Source organism: Erinaceus europaeus, unplaced genomic scaffold, assembly GCF_950295315.1.
Source record: "Erinaceus europaeus unplaced genomic scaffold, mEriEur2.1 scaffold_669, whole genome shotgun sequence".
NCBI classification, from domain to species: domain Eukaryota; kingdom Metazoa; phylum Chordata; class Mammalia; order Eulipotyphla; family Erinaceidae; genus Erinaceus; species Erinaceus europaeus.
Window position 1 is genome coordinate 56282 of NW_026647775.1, and position 14383 is coordinate 70664.

The 14383-nt window shown below is 36.8% G+C and overlaps 1 protein-coding gene across 3 annotated transcripts in view; it reads left to right on the forward strand.

Moving 5' to 3' along the window:
* The window catches only part of LOC103123404 (trafficking protein particle complex subunit 11), a 33420-nt gene extending 22237 nt beyond the window's left edge, over positions 1 to 11183 (forward strand). For all 3 annotated transcript variants that reach the window (XM_060184376.1, XM_060184378.1, XM_060184377.1), the window contains 10 exons: positions 2019 to 2152; positions 2885 to 3032; positions 6460 to 6553; positions 8058 to 8137; positions 8243 to 8321; positions 8404 to 8458; positions 9057 to 9202; positions 9672 to 9733; positions 9852 to 9984; positions 11011 to 11183. In XM_060184376.1, coding sequence (XP_060040359.1) covers positions 2019 to 2152; positions 2885 to 3032; positions 6460 to 6553; positions 8058 to 8137; positions 8243 to 8321; positions 8404 to 8458; positions 9057 to 9202; positions 9672 to 9733; positions 9852 to 9984; positions 11011 to 11168 — 1089 coding nt within the window. In that variant the 3' untranslated portion in view covers positions 11169 to 11183. The remainder of the gene's footprint in view (positions 1 to 2018; positions 2153 to 2884; positions 3033 to 6459; positions 6554 to 8057; positions 8138 to 8242; positions 8322 to 8403; positions 8459 to 9056; positions 9203 to 9671; positions 9734 to 9851; positions 9985 to 11010) is intronic.
* The last annotated feature ends 3200 nt before the right edge of the window (positions 11184 to 14383 follow it).

A 14383-nucleotide genomic window follows, 5' to 3' on the forward strand; every position in this document is an offset into this window, starting at 1 on the left:
GTAGAGGAAAACTTTGTTGTAACTCTACACATTTAAGTGGGCATTCCCTTTGATGTAGCAGTTCACATTCAGGCAGTTTTCTCACAATGTGCTACAACTTTGAAATCACATATGTAAGGATATTTATTGCATACTACAATAGGCAAAGATAGGATATAAGCCAGCAGTAAATTACTCAATGATCTTGGGTCCATACTCCCAGAGAGTTTAAGAATAGGAAAGCTATCAGGGGAGAGGATGGGATACAGAGGTCTGGTGGTGGGAATTGTGCAAAGTTGTACCCCTCTTATCCTATGGTTTTGTCAATGTTTCCTTTTTATAAATAAAAATTTTTTTAAATATAAATTATAGAACAATGGAAATGACATGGTGGTTATGAAAAACACTTTCCTGCCTAAGGTCTTGATTTCTTAGGTTCAAGTTCCAGCACCACCATAAACCAGAGAGCTCAGCAGTGCTCTGGTTTGGAGAGAGAGAAAAAAAAAAGCATATATAGTAAAAAAGTTCCAAACAATGGAATTATTATACAGCTCTTGACAATGATATGTTGATAAGGAGTTTTATCCAAGATATATTTTTAGGTGAAGAAAGACACAGAGGCATATTTATAGTGGTTCTCTCTATATAGAAATACTAGTTTCTGTGTAAATGCAAATACTTGTCAGTCTGTAAACTTGGCAGGAAATGTATATGTATCAGAAACGAGAAAGACAAATTGGATGGCAGAGGGGCAGGTAATGGATGAGAAGCTTAACATGTCATGTTTGCTTATCTGTCTTTGTACCCAAAAAATAAAAACAAAACTAGTAATGAGCATATGGAAATAAATTTAGAAATTGTTTCTTCTATTTTTTTTTCTGTTGCCTTATATACATCGAGGTTATTATTGTTTTGAGATTATATTCCAAACCAGCAGTTTTCAAGAATATCTGTGATTTCTGTTTGAGATGGAGGCTACTATGCGCTGTGTGTACTACAGTGGCTATTCAGTGTTCAGACAATTTTTAAACTGAAAGTTTGTTTTTTCTCAGTTCTCTATTGGAGATATTTAACTTTCTAATTCTTTTTATTTTATTTTTACTGAATAGAGAGATAAATTGAGAAGGAAGGGGGAAATAGGGAGAGAGAGTCACTGATATCCTTGCTTCACCACTCATGATACTTCCTCTGCCAGTGGGGACCAGGGGCTTGAACCTGGGTCCTTGAGCATTGTAATATGTGCTCTACCAGGTATACCACCAATCAGCCTCAAGATATTTAGCTTTAATACATTGAGGGTTATTATTATTATTATTATTTCTTGCCTCCAGGGTTATTGCTGGGGCTCAGTGCCTGCACCATGAATCCACTGCTCCTGGAGGCCATTTCTTCCCTCTTTTGTTGCCCTTGTTGTGGTTATTATTGCTGATGTTGTTCATTGTTGGATAGGACAGAGAGAAATGGAGAGAGGAGGGGAAGACAGAGGGGGAGAGAAAGACACCTGCAGACCTGCTTCACTGCCTGTGAAGCGACTCCCCTGCAGGTGGGGAGCCCCGGGCTCAAACTGGGATCCTTACGCCGGTCCTTGCGCTCTGTGCAATGTGCGCTTATTATTTTTTATTCTTTACCTTTAAAACCCTTTTTTCATTGGATAATAATTTACTTTTTATTTATTTTTATCATTTTATTAAGGTTAATAGTTTACAGTACAGCTGTTGACAGTTATTTCTCATCTTCCTTTGATAGGTGTCTGCAAAACACTCTGTTCCTCACTATCATGCACTAGGACCTCAAAGCCCACCCCTTCATCGTTGCTCTGAGATATAAAATAGACTCAGCACAAATTGAATGTTTCCCTTATTAAAGGAACATAAACTCTGGGTTTATAGCCATTCTGTTAGGGGGGAAAAATCCTATTGCAAAGAGCTTCAGAAAGGAATTCTTTAGTCTTTTTAAGTTAGTCTTAAATTCTACATTTAATTTGCCTTTGGTGCTTTGATTTTCTTCTTTATCTTGAGGTTGATTTTGTGTTTTTTCAGATCTGTAGGCTGTGTTTTCAGCACAACACCCCATTGGATGCAATTGCTCAGTTCCGAAAACACATCGACTTGTGTAAGAAAAAAATTGGAAGTGCAGAGTTGTCTTTTGAGCATGCTGCATGGATGTCTAAACAGTATGTTCTCAATTATACTATCAGAATTTATTTATTTTTTATTTGGGACTTGGTGCTAAACTGAACTAAAATTTCTGTAGATTTTCCATGACCTAGTGTAAGTATGGTTCCACTAATATTAAATGTTGAGGATGAGGGTAAATAGCATGATGGTTATACAATGAGAGTCATGCTAAGGCTGCAATGTCCCAGGTTCAGTCCCCCAGCACCACCATAAACCAGAGTTGAGCAGTGCTCTGATAAAAAAAGGAAAAAGAAGAAAGAAAATAGAAAAGAAAAATAGTGTCAGTTACTGTAGTTACTAATGAAAATTAGTTGACTGATGATACCATCTCTTGTTCCACATGGATCCACAATGTGTCGAGTTTCTATCATACATCTAAGTACTAAGAGTATAGCAGTGAACAAAACAAAATTCTTGCTGTTGTGGAATTCATTGTTTGACACTGATACTTAAAAAAGCAGCGGGAGCTGTGTTAACATTTAGTTTAAGGGTGCAATCTTAAAGACTCACTAAGACAGAAGAGTTTACTTAACTATAGAATTTATCTGTAACATATAAAATCTATGTCTTAATATCTACCCCAAATCACAATTATCAGTTGATCAGCAGTAACATTTTAATATCGTCTACTGAGGTGATGGATGGTATTAGGATGAATGATTGTTAGATGGGAAACTTTTTCTTTACTCTTTCCATTCATTCTTTTTTGACTTTTTTTTTCTTTTAAGATTCCAGGTCTTTGGTGATTTATTTGATGAAGCTATTAAGTTAGGGTTGACAGCTATTCAAACTCAGAACCCTGGTTTCTATTACCAGCAGGCAGCATACTATGCCCAGGAACGGAAACAGCTCGCCAAAACCTTATGTAACCATGAAGTAAGTTACTGACTTCTGTCTTACCTATGATCTTCTCTTTGAGAGAGAGAGAGAAGACTGGTATTGTTGGGTTGTTTTTTTTTTTTTTTTTTTAGAGATTATAAGTACAATTAAAATAAGTATGTGGTAAATGTGTACACAAACATGTTTGTATTCATATAATTGTATCAGTTTATTTTTACTTCAAATGTGTGGTGTTTGGGGCCTGGTGGTGGCACAACCAGTTGAGCACACATGGTACCATGCATGATGACTGGGTTTCATGCCACTAAGTTCCCACTGGTAGGAGCCAAGTTTCATGAGTGGTAGAGCAGTACAGCAAATGCCTCTCTTCTCTCTCTCTCTCTCTCTCACTCCCTTTCTCTCTCCTCTTTATTCTCTTGGTTTCTGTCAGAAAAAGAAAGAGATAGAAAAAAAAAAAAAAGAAAAGAAAAAATGGCCCTGGGAGTAATGGAGTTATCATGCAAGCACCAACCCCAGCAATAAGAAACTTAGGAGCCAAAAGGGAAAAGTGTTTTTCTCTCAGATAGGGAATATTACCAACAGTGTTACTTTAAAAGTTATTCCTGACCTCCCTTGACAGATGACCTCACCAATGTGTCCCAGAACCACACTTCTCCAGAGCCCTACCCCATTAGGGAAATATAGAAACAGGTTTGGGGGTATGGACTGACCTGCCAACATCCATGTTCAGTGGAGAAGCAATCACAGACGCCAGAACTTCTGCCTTCTGCACCCCATCAAGAATTTTTCCATACTCCCAGAGGGTAAAGAATAGGGGTTTCCTATGGAGGGGATGGGATACAGAACTTTGGTGGTAGGAATTCTATGGAATTGTACCCGTCTTATACTACAACCATGTCAATCATTATTAAATCAATAATAAATTTTTTTTTAAAAAAGAAACAAATGAAAGATGAAAGAATAACTTTTAAAAAGTTATTCCTAAAACAGGTTTTTTTTTAAATTTCTTTATTGGGGAATTAATGTTTTACATTCGACAGTAAATACAATAGTTTGTACATGCATAACATTTCCCAGTTTTCCATATAACAATACAACCCCCACTAGGTCCTCTGTCATCCTTCTTGGATCTAAAACAGGGTTTTTATATTATTGATATTACTTTGAGTATATGGATTTTTTTCCCCTTAAATCATGATATGACTAGATTGCCATGATATTTGTGTGTGATTATACAGATATTATTTGCATAGGATCTGTTTTGTTTTGTATGTATATATTTACTGTTTTGTAAATTGGATTCAGTTATTTAATGCTTAAAATTAAGTGTTATCATTAAAATTAAGTGTTACTCCCAGAACAGTAAATGGGGAAGATAACCAGAGGGCTCTACTCCTGTTCCACCAGGAACCAAAGCGTCTGTCACCAGAAATCTTTTTTTTTTGTCTCCAGCATTATTGCTGGGGCTCAGGGCCCGCACTACGAATCCACTGCTTCTGGAGGCTATTTTTCCCATTTTGTTTTTCTTGTTATTGTTGTTATTGTTATTGTTGGCATTGCTGCTGCTGTTGTTGGATAGGACAGAGAGAAATCAAAGAGGAGAGGAAGACAGAGAAAGGGAGAGAAGGATAGATACCTACATACCTGCTTCACCGCTTGCAAAGCTAACCCCCCTGCAGGTGGGGAGCTGGGAGCTTGAACAGGGATCCTTGTGCCAGTCCTTGCACTTCGCACCATGTGTGCTTAACCTGCTGCGCTACTGTCTGGTCATAGAAATCTTATTTTTATACCATCACTGAAAGGGAAGTGAATATGAAATACACCAGAGAAAACTAGGCACTGTTTCTCTTATCTGAGAGAGAAGAGGAAAAAACTAAAGATACTTGGAAGTAGTAATAGGTGTAGAAAGGAAGTGAAGGCAGGACCAAAGAAAAAAATGGAAACATACACACACAAACAAACATAGATATAGACATAGATTATAAGTCCATATCTGTGACCTTGGGAGAACTACTGCAGTTTCCAATGGAGGGAATGGGGACACAGAACTCTGGTGGTGGGAACCATCTGGAATTATATGCCTGTTATCTTACAGTTTTGTAAATCAGTATTAAATCACTAATAAAAAATATTGGGGGGAGAAAAACCCTTAGTTTTATAAGTGTATTGGAAAATTAGCCTTAACAAGTATTACAAGTTGAAATGTAAATAATATTTCTATTAAAATAACAAATTGAGGATTCTCACAAATTTGTGTATCTTTTGATCCATAATTTCATTTTCTTTCATAATTTCATTTTCATGAAGCCTAAAACAGATTAAAGGACCTAAAATAAGCACCAAGATTTTTAAAATTCTTTTTAAAAAATATTTATTTATTCCCTTTTGTTGCCCTTGTTTTATTGTTGTAATTATTGTTGTTGTTATTGATGTCATTGTTGTTGGATAGGACAGAGAGACAGAGACAGGGAGAGAAAGATAGACACCTGTAGACCTGCTTCACCACCTGTGAAGTGACTCCCCTGTAAGTGGGGAGCCGGGGGCTTGAACAAGATTTATTTTTAAAGTTATGCTTATAGAGTTACTTATTATAATAGCAAGATGAAAAACTACAGAGAGTTTGTTAAAATGTGAATCGGTCAGTCATGAAAAAATTTTGAAACAGATTTAATGATATAGTGAAATGTACAGAAAATATATATGTATCTTTTTTTCTTTTAATTTTAGAGAGAGGTAGATTGAGAGAGAGGAAGTGAACAAGGCCATAGCACTGAAGCTTCTTTCAGTGCAATGGGGCCAGGCTTGAACCTAGGTTATGCATTATCCAAATGAACTATTTCACTCACTTAAATAAAAATAATTCCACTTGATAAGGAGTAAGTGTTTGCATGTAAAATCTGGAAGCATAATGCATGTATCTGTTAACAGTAGTAGGTTTATAGGTAATTTAAAATCTTACTATTTGGGTACTATCTGTTATTTTTTCAATAATGTCTTCATTTTACATACAAAGAATGATAAAGTTGTAAACATTTGTAACTTCTAGTGCCAAAAATATTCCTCCCCACCAACTCTAGAATTATCTGCAATGAGAAAAAAGTGCTTGTACTATTTTTTTTTCATTCATACAGAAAATACTTTATGGAATAAACATGTGGTACAATTATATTGTATTTTTACTGTTTTTTTTTTTCTAGCAACGATGAGAGGAAGGCAATTACTATTCAGTCATTTCTCAGAATCAGATTGATTTACCTAATTTCAGTGAGACTAGCAAAACATTAAATGAAACACTTTAACTTTTGTGAAAATTTGTGTTAACATTCACAACTTTGATATTGGAATGGGTACTTAATATTTGCATTTGTGAAAACTTTTTTTTAATCCTGTCAAATACTTAGGGAAAAATGAGCTTATAGTAGGTCACATAAATTCTTACTTAGGGTTGCGTTTTATTTTGTAGGTTTCTGTAATGTATCCCAATCCTGACCCTTTAGAAACACAAACTGGTGTTCTTGACTTTTATGGACAGAGACCATGGCGACAGGGAATACTAAGTAAGTTAATTTTCCCCCTTTCCTTTTCTTTCAGCTTCAAAAGACAGAAATTGTTATTGTATTTTTTTCTTATGGCTATCTAGACATGACCAATTATGCTGAGATAAAAATGTGTGACTTTTAACAGCATTGTTTAAGCTTTTCAGTATATTTTGTAGAATGTTTGTATAATTGCATCTTAGAATAACTGTGAATTTATATCTAAAAATGTGATTGTTAGTTAGACGCTCAGTGTTATGAGCACAGGACTTGCATGCCTTAAGTCCCAGGTTTAATTTCTGGCATCATCATATTGAAGAGATGAATGATGGTCTCTCTCATAAAAAATAATAAATATTGAAATAATGTGAATATGATAGAAACATTTATTTATTATTGGGTAGTGACAGAAATTGAGAGGGTGGTGGGGAGGGGGGGTAGAGAGAAAAAAAAGATAGACACCTGCAGTTCTGCTTCATAACTCGTGAAGCTTTCCCCCTGCAGATGGGGACCAGGGGCTTAAACTGGGACCTTGCACACTGTAATTTCTGTGCTTAACTGGTGTGCCACTGCCTGGCCCCTGGCACTGCTGATGTTTTAAAGTGGTTAACAAGATACTCTGGTCTAATGGAAACTTCAGTTGCTATTAATAGTTTGTGACATTTGACATTTTAAATCAGCATTAGCTTATATCAACTTAATAATTTTTCTGCATCTTTCTCATGTTTTTTACCCCCCCTTCTTTTATTTGATAGGACAAAGAGTGATTGAGAAGGAAGGGGGAGTGCAGGCGATGGCACACCTGATTGGGTGCACATATTATAATACACAAGGACCCGGCTCAAGCCTGCCCTTGGTCCCCACCTGCAGGGGAGAAGTTTCATGAGTGATGAAACAGTGCTACATTTGTCTCTATCTCCCTAATCCCTCTCAATTTCTCTGTCTCTATTGAAAAAATAGTATAAAATAAAATTAATAATAATGAAATTTAAAAAAAAAAAGAGGGAAGAGAGAAAGAAAAAGAGATACCTTTAGCACTGCTTTATCACTTATGAAGCTTCTTCTCTGCAGATGAGGATCAGGGATTGAACCCAGGTCCTTGCTCATGGTAGCTTGTGTGCTCAACCAAGTGCATCAGCACCCAGCTCTTCCAGTGTGTGTGTGTGTGTGTGTGTGTGTGTGTGTGTGCGTGTGTGTGTGTTTTAACACAGTTTAATTCAAATAATCACTATAGAAATTGGACCTTGAGTGTTAGGAATGAAACAGAGATTATTCTTTGAGTCGTTGGTCTCACTTGGCAAAAAGAATATTGAACTCAACAGTGTTCTCTTCAAAACAGAGATCACAGAGAACTTTCCGTGCTAATAAAGCTCTCCCTTAGAACCTTTAACATTCCAGAATGTTCATGAATCTTAAATACATTATATGAAAGTAAAGGACTCAAGGAATCCAAACACCCAATGATCAAGTGAAGGATATATGTTAAATGAGTTGTGTAAAATGGGCTGTGTCTTACCTTACACAGGCTTTGATCTTTCTGATCCTGAAAAAGAAAAGGTGGGGATTCTTGCCATTCAGCTGAAGGAGAAAAATGTTGTTCACTCAGTAAGTTAATTGTCACTATAAGCTTTTTTTTTTCTTTCAAATAATCTTCAGAAAAACATGAGATTGTTTTTATTGGAGTGCTTCACACCTTATCTTTCCTAACAGGAAATAATAATAACTCTTCTGAGCAATGCTGTTGCACAATTTAAGAAGTACAAGTGTCCAAGAATGAAGAGTCATCTAAGTATGTATCCATAACACGCCACAGTTTCATGCAGCTTTGAATGTTTTAAAATTGTGTACATAAAATTCTTTTTCTTTTTTAGTGGTTCAGATGGGAGAGGAATATTATTATGCAAAGGATTATACCAAAGCTTTGAAGTGAGTTCTGTTCATCATTTTTCTAAGTATTCTGATGACTTTACCACAAAATTACAATAAAAATGTATATTGAATTTAAATGATAAATTTAAGTATTAGGGCCGGGTGGTGGCGCAGCGCACCTGGTTGAGTGCACGTGTTACAGTGCTCAAGGAGCTAGGTTCAAGCCCCCGGTCCCCACCTGCAGAGGGAAAGCTTTCAAGTGGTGAAACAAGGCTGCAGTTTGTGTTTGTGTGTGTGTGTGTGTGTTTCTCTCTTTCTTCCTCACTATCTTCCCCATCCCTCTTGATTTCTCTCTAAGAAACAAGTAAATAAAATAAAAATAAAAAAGTAAAACAAAATAATTATTTACTTCTTCCATTGAACTCCATTTCTATATATATATTTCTTTGAGTTTTATCTACTCGTACAATCATTTTCAGTCTTAGAAAACTGCACATTTAGCTAAATGTATAAATACCTATTCAACATCTTGGCAAAATTTTTTTATTGTTGAAGTTTTTATAAAATGAGGAAAGCACTTCATTTTCTTCAAGAACTTGTTAAGCCTTGTCCTGTGACATTATTGCAGTATGCCATACATATTGTCTTCCTGTAGGTTGCTAGATTATGTCATGTGTGACTATCGGACTGAAGGGTGGTGGATGCTACTCACATCTATACTGACCACAGCTCTGAAGTGTTCCTATCTCATGGCCCAATTAAAAGATTATATTACTTATTCCTTAGAACTCCTTGGAAGAGGTAACTTGACTTTTTTTTGTTTATTTTTTTATTAAAATTCTGAATCCTTAAAATGAATTATTAAACTTCTTAGAAGTGGAAGAAAATTCATTCTCAGAAATTTGGTAGTACTATTACTATCACTTTGCTGAGTGAAGATATTTATGCTTTCATGTAACTCCTTATACTCGAGTATACATGAGTTTCTTACAGTTGAAAAGAACAGAATCCCTATGCCTTCTTTAAATGTGGCACAAGATAATTTGTCTTCACATAGAATTGAAATGCAAGTATATACAAAAGCTGCTCATTGTAGATCATCTGAATTGTGCTGAGCAGTCTTAGAAGAGGTTTGTTCTGCAGTATATGTTTTAAATTTTTTGTCGTATGGTATGTTACACCTAAAATGTATGTGTGTGTGTGTGTGTGTGTACACATACACTTACTTACTTTCTTGTCTTTTAAACGTTCCCTTCTTCCACCTTATTAGCTTCCACTCTGAAAGATGACCAGAAATCTCGCATAGAAAAGAACCTCATAAACGTTTTAATGGTAGGTGGGAGCTGCTTATATACAGTGTGCTCTAGGAATAATAGGTAAACCTAAATCTGTATCTTTACTTGTGTGCTTTTTGTAACTAGCTAAATGGATGTTTAACTCTGTTGTACAGAATGAAAGTCCTGATCCTGAACCTGACTGTGATATCTTAGCTGTGAAAACTGCTCAGAAGCTGTGGGTGGACCGGGTCTCTCTTGCTGGCAGCAATATTTTCACGATAGGAGTACAGGACTTTGTGCCTTTTGGTGGGTAGCCAATGTCCACAGTGCTATTTCATGGAAATCATCTTTACTTCTACGAAACAAATAGTTGCAGAAAATATACAAGCCAAAGAATTTTCAACACTTCTCATTTTACAGATAAACGGATCTCTTTTCTCTGCGTTGACTTGACAGTTTTTTATTTTATTTTGTTGAAGATTTACTCATTTTACTAATGAGGAGGGGGTGAGGACCTGAGCAGCACTCTGGATGTGATGCTGGGGGTCGTACTCAGGACCTCATGCTTGAGAGTCTAACATTTTATCCCTTGTTTGTGATCAAGATTTTAAATATTTAGTATATACCTTAAAATTTACTTTGTCGGGTTAAGGTAGATAGCATAATGGTTATGCAAGTAGACTGTCATCCCTGAGGCCCAGCCCTCTGCACCACCATAAGCCAGAGCTGATCAGTGCTCTGGTTTAAAAAAAAAACTACTTTGTCCATTTTACAGTTCATATTTTATTTGAAATGACAGTTATTTAAGAGGATTATGCATTAATGTCTTGGCGGGTATTTTGAAGTAAGTTAAAATAATAAAATAGCTCTTTTTTCTTTAAAATACTATGGGAGTTACATTTCAAGGCATTTTTTTTTATAAGTCGGGGGTTTTTTTGTAATTTTTTAAAAATATTTTTATTTATTATTGGATAGACAGAGAGAAATTGAGAGGGGAGAGGGAGATAGAGAGACACCTGTAGCACTGCTTCACTACTCATGAAGCTTTCCCCCTGCAGGTGGGGACCAGGGGCTCGAACCCAGCTCCTTGCGCACTGATAATGTATGTACTTAACCAGGTATGCCACCACCTGGCCCTGTGTTGTTTATATTAAAGATAGTTTTGGAATTATGTAGTTCATTTAAACTTTTTTTTTTAAGTGAACTAAGTTTATGTTTCTTGAAATGTTTTGAGTGCAGAAGCCATTATAATGATACTTCCTTTCTGAGGAGTAAAGTATTATTGTAGATATAGAATGTTGTTTGACTTATCCCATTTTGTTTTATTTCTAGTACAATGCAAAGCCAAGTTTCATGCCCCAAGTTTTCATGTAGATGTTCCTGTGCAGTTTGATATTTATCTGAAGGCTGACTGTCCACATCCCATTAGGTTTTCTAAGCTTTGTGTCAACTTTAATAATCAGGTAATGGAACCTTTTAATATCTCATGACTGTATAGTTAGTTTATTGCAGCTCCTTTTAAACTAGAAAACAAGCTTAGTGAATTTTAGGCCTTAATGATCTTGTAGGAATAAATGGACCTTGATAAAGTCTATTTTTAAGTAAATGTATTTAGAGTTCCAAACTCCTGTTTCAACAAGTTAGACATTATGTTTTTCCTAATCTAATTTATTTTCATTCTCTCTATGGAGTCTAAGAATTAAATCTGTATATTTTTGCTATTATATAATAGCTTCTAAAAGGTTATAAATTCAGAATGAATGTAATATAGTTTTTAAGGTCATTTGGCTTTATTCTATTTTGATGTTAATTTTTTCTTATAAAATGAGTATGTTGATATTAAATTCAAATAAAGTAAGTGGGCATGAGATAGGAAGTAACTGTGTAAATGTGTGTTCTGCTAGTTGCATTTCCTAGAGATCATCATTGTTACTTTTTTTAAGATTTTTTTTTTTTTAATTTAAGAAAGGATAAATTAACAAAACCATAGGGTAGGAGGGGTACAACTCTACACAATTCCCACCACCCAATCTCCATATCCCACCCCCTCCCCTGATAGCTTTCCCATTCTCTATCCCTCTGGGAGCATGGACCCAGGGTCATTGTGGGTTGCAGAAGGTGGAAGGCCTGGCTTCTGTAATTGCTTCCCCACTGAACATGGGCATTGACTGGTTGGTCCATACTCCCAGTCTGCCTCTCTCTTTCCCTAGTAGGGTGGGTCTCTGGGGAAGCTGAGCTCCAGGACACGTTGGTGGGGTCTTCAGTCCAGGGAAGCCTAGCCGGCATCCTGATGACGTCTGGAACCTGGTGACTGAAAGGAGAGTTAATATACAAAGCCAAACAAATTGTTAAGCAATCATGGACCCAAAGCTTGGAATAGTGGAGAGGAAGTGTTAGGGGGGTACTCACTGCAAACTCTAGAGTACTTCTGCTTTCAGGTATATATTTTGCAGTAGTTTATGGATATGTCTGAACATATGCTCTCTCACACAGAAACTGATGTATATCTAGGTTATGGGACTTTGTTAGAAAGTGAACCACCTGAGATGGAATTAGAGTATACTATGAAAGGAAAGGTCTCACCCGAGTAATGAAGCTGAAGGGTTGTCATTCCACACGTGAAGTCTGTGGACAGTCTGAAGTGAAGCATGTTGAGGTGGCAATCGTGTTGATTAGGTTGTGATCGGCGGATGCAATATTATTTGATATGGATTGGGAGTGGCATACGGGAAAGTGGGCCCTGTCCAAGGGTTCCAGGACTGGGAGAAGTAGAGGCTCTATAGTGGAGATGTGAGGTTCCTGCTGTCTTAGGGTTCAAAAAGACAATGGATAGTTAATGTTATCATCACATTATTTGTTAATTGGGTTAACTTTGAAAAGTCCTTTTGTTAGGGTTTGCTGTACAGTACCCAGTATCTTGTATATAGCTGTGCTATTGGTTGTTTCTGATCTACTTGGTCTAGGCTTTTGAGAGAGTCCGCATATCAAATACACAGCCTATATATTAAAAAGACTCAGTGTGTTTTAAAAAACTTCGAGACATACAATTAATTTTCCCCCTCTCATATTAATTAACTAGTGATTTATATGACTACATTTTACTAGGAGTGTACATAAACACCATTCCCACCACCAAAAGACTGTCACCCATCCCTCCCACCCACTCCCACCCCCCACAGATATTTTAAAAAATATTTGTTTATTCCCTTCTGTTGCCCTTGTTGTTTTATTGTTGTTACTGATGTCGTTGTTGGATAGGACAGAGAGAAATGGAGAGAGGAGGGTAAGACAAAGAGGGGGAGAGAAAGATAGACACCTGTAGAAATGCTTCACCAACTGTGAAGTGAATCCCCTGCAGGTGGGAGCCGGGGACTCGAACCAGGATCCTTATGCCCGTCCTTGAGCTTTCTGCCACCTGCACTTAACCTGCTGTGTTACCGCCTGACTCCCCATTGTTACTTTCTTAAAATAATCTAGGGTTTTTTTTTTTTGTGTGTGTGTCCAGTTATAATTGTTATTGTTGTTACTGTGGCACCAGGGCCTTACACACAATTCCAATGCCCCTGGGTTTATTTTATTTTACTTTATTTTATTTTTTACTAACATTTTTATTGAATAGGGCAGAGAGAAATTGAGAGAGGAGAGAGAAAATAGAGAGGGGGAGAAAAAGGGAAACACCTGCAGAACTGCTTCAGCACTCATGAAGCGTGCCCCCTGTAGGGGAATGGGGTCTCGAACCCATGTCCTTGTGTTAATGTGTGTGCTGTCACCCAGCCCTGATTTTTTTTGTTTGTTTGTTTTCATTCATTTTATTTGAAAAAATAGAGAAATAAGGAGAGATTACAACACTACTACTCCATAGCTTTCCTAGGTGCTATGGTGGTCCTTTGTGGTGTCAGTGTTTGAACTCAGGCTTATCTTGCACTCTACCAGGTGAGCTATCTCTGTAAGCTTCTGCTAAGTCATTTTAAAGCTTTTTCTTTCAAGACTTGGGACCATACTTTATTTCCTACATTTGATCAATTAAAATTACTTTATTTTTTGAATGAATGAATGAATACAGAACCAGAACATCACTCTGACACATGCAGTGCCAGAGATTAAACTTGATACCTTAGGCTCACAGGTCTCACACTCTACACATTGTGTGGCCTCACTACTAGTGAAGCTTCCTTGCTGCAGGGAGGGACCAGGGTCTTAAACCCAGATCCCTCTACATTGTATTATTTACATTCTTAGTGGTTCAATACCTCCCCCCCCCCAGTTTTAAAATTAAGTATAGTGATTTGATACAAAATATATTGTAAAATGAGGGCCAGGTGGTGGCACACCTGGTTAAGCACACACATTACAGTGCACAAGGACCCAGGTTTAAGCCCCTGGTCCCCACCTGCAAGGGGAAAGCTTCACAAGTGGTGAAGCAGGTCCGCAGGTGTCTCTCTGTCTCTCTCCTTCTATATCTACCCTTCTCCTCTCAATTTCTCTCTGTCTCTATCGAAAAATTATTGTAAAATGCAACCATAATAAATTTGGTTAACACATCCACAGCTCACATACTTAATTTTTGTCATGGTGAGAACATGTAGTACCTACTCTTTGTAGTTTTAAAGCCTATAAAATGCTTTGTATTTTATATGGCACTAGGGCTTCATGTATGCAGTCTCACTACTCTTGGGCTGACTTTTTCATTCTTTTTATTTCAAAT